Here is a 7499-nt window from a genome sequence, read left to right as displayed (position 1 = left end):
TTATCACACATCACGGGATCGCCGTTATGCACCTTAAAGTTAAACACTGGGTGGGACATTCACACGTGACTGGCTCGTTAATACCCACAGGCCTGGCATAGAGGTGTTCCCTGAACATGCACATTAGCTGGAATCCAAACTGAAGAGAAATGAATATTGATGAAAAACATCCCCAGGACATATTTGGCTGTCATCTGCAATACATCTTACAATTTTCATAAGGTCAAGGAATTGTAGTAAAGTGATTTGGATCTGTTGATCTATTAAAGGGGCAGGGTAATGGAGGAATCCTCTCTTTTGATGTTAATGTAATAACACAGAAGTGTTTTTTGAGAAAGTTCCAACACAATTGAGAGACGATGTTGCAATCAGATGAACAGTAGTGATCTGAAGAGTAACATAAATCATCATAAATCATTCCGTCTGCCAGTACAAACTGCAACAGAGCGCGGTAACCTGATGACGGAAAACGATTATGGTCCTTTATTTCAATTTCTGTACAAAAAAATAAAAGTGCCAGTCAGTATTTCCATTGCAGTTCTAAGACAAAAGTTAAAAATTAACAACATGAATTTAGCTTGTTTTTTCTTTTTTTTTAAGGAGAAATGAGACTTACGGCCCTTTGTTCTTATTTGTAAGTTTCTCCCACGTGTGCGCGGCTGAAATGCACAGCCAAGCCATGGTGCCGTGTGTCAGAACGCAGCCTCTCCTTACACCTGGTTCCACTACTGAGAAGGATTTCTGCCCGGCCTGCTGGTGGCATGAAACAAAAGAGAGAGCTGGATGGAATCCAGGTAGGAACCAAATAATGTGGCCAGGCCTGGAATTACAGCTGGTCTGCTTCTGTTGTGGTCACTCTGCCGCAAAGCAGCCCCTGTCAAAAGGTTCTCTTCTTTTCTGGTGTCCCAAAAAAGTCTGTAAAATTATAGATGTAATTCAGCTTAAACCATCTGTGCACTTTAACAGACCATCTGAGTTCAATGATATAGTTTTATAAAGTAGCAATTAAAGTGGAGCAAAATATCAAACACTCCAGGCGTCCAGAAGATGCTGGACGGTTCATCTCTGACTGTAGGTTATTCCTGACCACAGATCAAGGGTTTTACAGATAAAAGCGAAATGAGTGTAGGCAATGGCATATATAATTGGTGGACCAGATCAGCACATATCCACTGATGTTCGATGTTAAAGGAACAGTTTAGTGCATCCAGGGTACATAAAGGATGAGGCTGCTGTGTGCATGCGTGTGACCAAAGGTGTCTGTATAGAAATCAGCCTGTTCTTATGAATGCCGGAAGAGGAACGGGCATGTATCAACATACGTACCTCTCGCTGTGTTCCATAATTATTATTTGTGTTAAACCATTGAAACTGGACAGCTTGACCTACAGAATTATTGAATAGAACTCTCTGGCTATATCAACAATTGACAACTTCCAAAATGATGTGAAAGAGTCAATAACAAGGAACAGCCAGCTGGGAACATGGCCTCAAGCCAACATGACATATTCCACAGAATCCGTGCATACAGGTAGCAATGCAAATGTCACAGGATTGTTACTCAGTCTAAAGAATCAACTATGAAACTTGTGAAACATCTGCCAAATATCCCAAAATGCACAATGGGTGCATTAAAAAATCTAATTTAATATAAAGCTAGGGTTCTGTGCTACTGAGATTCACGTAGCAGAAAAAAGAAATCCGCACTGTCAGGGAGTTATCAGAGGAAATAACAATGTCAAAGCAGCAAACTAGCAGAGCTAATCTGACATTCAGATCAGGTACACAAAAGTCCCAGACACTCGGAGTCCCAGAACACATTATCTGTACAGAGAGTATTTCCAGACAGGACATTTTTCACAGAAATCAAAGAAGAGTAACACAAACACCCAATACCCATCTGCAGAGCAATGATGCTGAAGAGATGGAGAGTGGGACTAGGCCTTGCGTCACAGCGTTCCTGCGTACCTGCTTACACACCCAGCACAGGAAGCCTCATGGAGAAAGATGAACTGCCATTAGATTCAGTAAAACTTTGTAGTGAGAAATCTAATTCAATGCAATTCTTACCTTGCTAATTGTTCCATAACTGTTCATTAACAGTGTTTAAAGTGTGAGTATTTACGTTTTTAACTCCCTGGACCATATTTACTGTACCCTCCAGTAGGTGTACCATTCCGGGGGGGGACGACTTGTGGGATCTCTGCTTTTTATTTGCTACATATTTAGACACCAGTGAAACAAAGTGTGGAAATATTTTCCAGTTTTTGGATTGGCATCCCGCCTCCAATTCCCCACCAGCCCAAAAGTATACATTCCAAACAGAGCTGAAGGTCAGGGTATGTACACTAGGTGTTTGGCTTTCCACATGTGTAAAATATCAAATATCAAAACACCATACACCAATAAATATCTTGTGTTTTCAAATCAAATATATCTACAGCGTCTACATCATCAGTCCCAAAAACGTACCTTTTTGAGTAATGCACACATTCAGTAATATTTGCATACATTGTATACAGATTCAAGAGATGTTAACGTTGAATACATCATACAAACATCAACCTGTCTTCCACAATTGCTTATCAATACAAGGTAATTATGTTACTGTATGAATACCAGATACAGGATTACAACATTTTAAAAAATGAAATATAAATAAGTTCCTGTGTTGAATCGGTTACGTTTTATACATTGTCTATTTTAATCCCAAGCACATGTAAATTAATGAATATTATAAATGGTTAACATTTCTTCCATGTGACAATTTAATTGTTATTCTTTTATTTTATCTCATATGTAATCTCAGATCGTGGCATTGTTTGTCTACCTAGAATACATTTAACCTTGGGGCACGGCCAAACTCCACTTCACATTAGGCACTAGACTTAACTACAGAAGGTGGCTATTGGTGAAAACAGAAATGACCTTAAGGATTGCGCTTTTGCGGTATTTCTATTTTTATATGGTAATCCCGAATTTCCTATTCTCCCACGGCTGGAGATCTGCGGGTGTAAAAGGGATTTGGAAGGGGATAGCGGGAGAGAGACAGGGACGGGGCGGGAGGGGCGGAGCGCATGGAGGGAGGGAAGGGGGGAGGAATGGGCGGAGGAAGGGAGTGCAGGGGTGGAGATGGATGGGGGGGTTACATAGAGGAAAAAGACGTGTCTCGGAATTCCCGCCACGTGCGCTCAAAACCGCCTCTTTATGCTAATATATCTCCGTCGATTGGTCCAGAAAAGGATCGCGGCATTTATAGACGCGATGCCATTGGCCAGGAAAGCACTACGAATGTCAATAGGAGTTCTATTTCACTAATCAAACGCAACGGAAAGCCCTCCAGACGAGGAATCCTTCGGCGTGTGAGTTCCATGCAAGTAGTGCATTGTGATTTTTCAGTCATATGACTGCACTGATATCGTTCTAACCCTCAGCGTCTGTGAGACACGCGTTTATCTTTATTTATTTTTTGTCTCTGGAGTTCGGGATCCAGTCCGTGGCAGAGATTTGTAGACCGGGGGCGGCTGTAAACGGCCGGCAGAGTTCAAACGCATCTTGACGCGGAAGGATACATCCGCAACCGTGCGTGCTAAGAGGCAGGTCACGGCGGCGCGGAGGCTCACAGCGGAGAGCGCGCGGCAGCAGTTGGGACGGGGATTCGCAGCTCGTGCATACGGTGCTTAGGGGACCCGGCGTCCGGTCGTGGTACCGGCTGACAGCTCGCCTACTCCTGCTGGATCCAAGAAGGACTTTCGCCTCAGCGTATTTCCTTTGCTTTTTGCGGAATTTTCTTGGATCTCATTTTCCCCCCCAGTGGTGAACATTCATTACTAGTCTTGTGTGGAACTGGACGTACCGGATTCATTCACCACGCTTTTACTGTAGTATATTGGCTGGATAATAGAGATATTCACGGAACTGGATACTGGACTTTGGGGAACACGCCGGGGAAATCTGCTTTTTTGAAACCTTGTGCTGATTAATATGTTGAGATCCAAGTTTGGTTCCTTCTCTCATATTTGCAGTGCGACCGGCATGGACCACATGCCGGTGAAAATACAGCTCCAGCCAGGTATGGGACGCTTCATATTGCTCAATTAATCTGGTATTTTCGGTATTCATTTAGTTACATCGCAAGCAACTATAGTATATTTGGGGTCCGTGACTTAATATTAAAGTCCTCTTAATATTGCATGGATGAGATCGTGTAAAATGTTGCTGTCACTTTTTACAGTGAAAGCGGAGAAGGAGCCTTTCGAGAAGGTTTACCAGGTTGGGTCCCTGCTGGGGAGCGGGGGTTTTGGGACGGTGTACGCCGGGAGCCGGATCGCCGACGGCTTGTCGGTAAGGGCGCTCCTCAGCTCCCAAATTACTACTAATCACCGCAATTCTTAAGCATCTCCGGCATCGCCGAATAACCTTTTAACTATTTAATTTCAGGTCGCCGTTAAGCATGTGGCCAGGGGGAGAGTAACGGAATGGGGCTCCATTGTGAGTTCAGGCACCTTTTAACCATTTTTCTCGGCTAGTACATTTTTTTTTTATTGTAAAATTGCAGGATAGTGCATGATTATTTTTTACATTGCATTGCTCTGCAGAACGGCGTTATGGTGCCTCTGGAGATCCTGCTGCTGAAGAAGGTCAGCTCCCCGTTTAGAGGAGTCATTAAGCTGCTGGACTGGTACGAGCGGCCGGACGGCTGGCTCATCGTCATGGAGCGGCCGGAACCCGTGAAGGACCTGTTCGACTTCATCACCGAGAAGGGCGCTTTGGATGAGGAAACGGCCCGCCGATTCTTTGGCCAGGTGCTGGAGGCGGTCCGCCACTGCTACAGCTGCGGGGTGGTGCACCGCGACATCAAGGACGAGAACCTGCTGGTGGACCTGCGCAGCGGGGACATTAAGCTGATCGACTTCGGCTCGGGGGCGATGCTCAAGGACACCGTGTACACGGACTACGACGGTACGCGCAGGCTGATCTTTATAACCAAATATGCCGTTTGGTGGCGCATAGTGGGATTGTTATGAGTTTTTTTTTTTTTATTGGTGGAGTTGAAGGGGCAGTGTTATGAAAGTAAGATCGGGGACTTTAAAACACGTCAGCAGTGATGGAGAGACCACCCCGGAGTACGTGACGCACGAGGAGGATCGCGCAGTATTTGTATTCATACAGAATATTTCGCTTTTATATTCGCGCAGGGTATATCATAGGTATTCTGTTTTTAGGACACATCTAAATACGCGATTTAAAAGTAGCCCACATTTTTTTTTTGGATCTTCCAGACATGCAAATATCAGGATTGAAAAGCCCTCATTTAAATGCTGTGATGGAGGGGCGCTGGCGGCCGCCACATAGCATCTGTTTGTTGTGAAACGCGACACCGCTGCCCACGTGACATGGCGCGTTACGCATTCTTGTTTTTGTTTGGTATCCAGGATACTGGGGGGGGGGGGGGTGTTATGGCGACGTGTTAAAGCTCTATGGGGAGCAAGCAAGACTGTAATGGCTGTTTAAGGAAACATGTTGGCGTGTCACGCTCCAACATTCGTCTCCACTTGTCTGTATTTTTAGTTTACCTTGGTCTTTTGCATAATAAGTCCGTGGAAGGATTTTTGGGATAACCCTGGCGTTTGGCTGTCATTCTTAGGTACGAGGGTATACAGTCCGCCAGAATGGATCCGCTACCATAGATACCATGGACGCTCGGCGACGGTGTGGTCCCTAGGCGTGCTCCTGTACGACATGGTGTGCGGAGACATCCCATTCGAGCACGACGAGGAGATCCTGCGGGGACAGCTGTTTTTCAGGAGACGCATCTCTGCCGGTGTGTGCGCCTCCCTGTGCCCGAATCCCTCCCTCCCCCATGTCACGCGAGTGTTGTTGTGTGGCTTACATCTGCCCCCCCTCCCCTTCCCAGAGTGCCGGCAGCTGATCGAGTGGTGCCTCTCGCAGCGGCCGTCGGAGCGGCCCACGTTGGAGCAGATCCTGGACCACCCGTGGATGCACGCCTCGCAGGCCCCCGGGATCCCCCAGTGCACCATCACGCTGCACAGCATCGAGACCGACGCCTCCAGCACCAGCTCCAGCAAGGAGAGCCTTTGAGGGCTCTGGGACATCCTCTACCTTTATGGACATTTTTATTTTTGTATCTTACTGTTCCTCATTGGGAACACCTATTGATTAGGTGCTCTGACCAGCATTTACGTTTGAAACTTAAGGGTTTATTATTATTACTGTTATTTTATTTTAATTTCTAAATGTACAGTTTATTGACCCTCATTCAGACACGCTGGCTGCTCTCATAGAGCCTGGATTGATTTTAATGTCTTCATTTTGAGTGCCTTTTTTATAGACTACTTTTGTGGAGGTTTCTCTATTTATCGCCTCTTTTTATTGCCGTGTGTGTCTAATGCCAGGCGTGACGCCATGCTGGATACTTGAATACTCACTTGCTCTCGCTGTGCCCCCCCCCCCCTTCATCGCCCCTTCATCCTGCACAGGTGTTTGGAATTCGCTTCCTGTGTTAGTTGTGCTTCTTTCCTGGTTTCTTTGCTGAGGGCTCCATGCTGCCCTCTGGTGGTGGTGGTGGTGACATTCCCCTTTTAAAACACACCCCTCCCCCATTTCACTGCAAATTCTATGTGTCCCTTGCCTGGGTCCTACTGGGACTTTCGTTTGAAATGCACAATCAATGCAATGTCTGTATTTAAAGATGTTTTTTTTCCCCTATATTTATATGTATTAGATATTCCACACATGGTATTTATTTATTTATTTAGTTTCATCTTAAAATCCCTTGGCATGTCTTTATCATGTCTGTTCATTCCTCATATAATACTGTGTGTGTGTGTGTGATTGTGTTTGTATATAAAGACCTTTATTTCATAACAATAACATTGCTGATGCACTGACAGGAGATGTCTTAAAAAAAAAAAAAAAGCGAGAGAGATGAATGTGTTCCCGTCCCTTCCCTGTGATGTTTTTCCAAATGTGATGTTTTGGTCTAAATTTGAACTTGTATGACCTCCATTCATGGACTATTACACAGCAAGGTTTGTTTGCATGGAGGAAACCGTCACGTTCGGCGCAACCTGGCCCCCACCCCCTCCCAGTGTAGGAGTGAAATGCGACAATGGAGGAGAACTTATTTTTATACAAAGGTTTCAATTAAAACTTTTTTCATGTTACAGTTGTCACTTGTGTGAGTTCTGATTTCCTGGTTCAGTGGTGTCGTTGCTTCGCAGCTGAATTATAAAAACCAGTGCTGTAATTGTTCAGAATTGTGAGCAAAACATTCCCGTAGCCTTTGTCAATACACTTCACAGCTGGGTTCAGGGATCATGCTACCTCAGATTAGGTTTTGCAGTGTTCTCATTATATCAACATATCATATTTCTTTTAATAACACTAGTGGCATCCCTGCCCGGTCCAGTATTACGCAACATGGCTTCCGGTGCGAGAAAGGCAATATGTTTTTATTTAATTTTCATTCATGTGCA

At 44.9% G+C, this 7499-nt stretch overlaps 1 protein-coding gene across 2 annotated transcripts; it reads left to right on the top strand.

Annotated features, from left to right (window-relative positions):
- The first annotated feature begins 3222 nt into the window (after positions 1 to 3222).
- Positions 3223 to 7187, top strand: LOC111857847 (serine/threonine-protein kinase pim-3-like). Of its 2 annotated transcripts, XM_023839060.2 has the most exons (7): positions 3223 to 3362; positions 4026 to 4072; positions 4235 to 4344; positions 4441 to 4491; positions 4599 to 4962; positions 5648 to 5824; positions 5918 to 7187. In XM_023839060.2, exons 2-7 carry the CDS (start codon positions 4036 to 4038, stop codon positions 6100 to 6102), a joined length of 924 nt encoding a protein of 307 aa, XP_023694828.2. In that variant the 5' UTR covers positions 3223 to 3362; positions 4026 to 4035; the 3' UTR covers positions 6103 to 7187. The 2 variants fall into 2 exon arrangements, with proteins under 2 accessions (XP_023694828.2, XP_072566063.1); XM_072709962.1 differs by having other exon boundaries at positions 3297 to 4072.
- The last annotated feature ends 312 nt before the right edge of the window (positions 7188 to 7499 follow it).

The sequence above is a fragment of the Paramormyrops kingsleyae genome, chromosome 3 (assembly GCF_048594095.1).
Source record: "Paramormyrops kingsleyae isolate MSU_618 chromosome 3, PKINGS_0.4, whole genome shotgun sequence".
Lineage (NCBI taxonomy): Eukaryota > Metazoa > Chordata > Actinopteri > Osteoglossiformes > Mormyridae > Paramormyrops > Paramormyrops kingsleyae.
The sequence above is the reverse complement of the archived record's forward strand: the minus strand, read 5'-3'. Positions and strand labels throughout refer to the sequence as shown.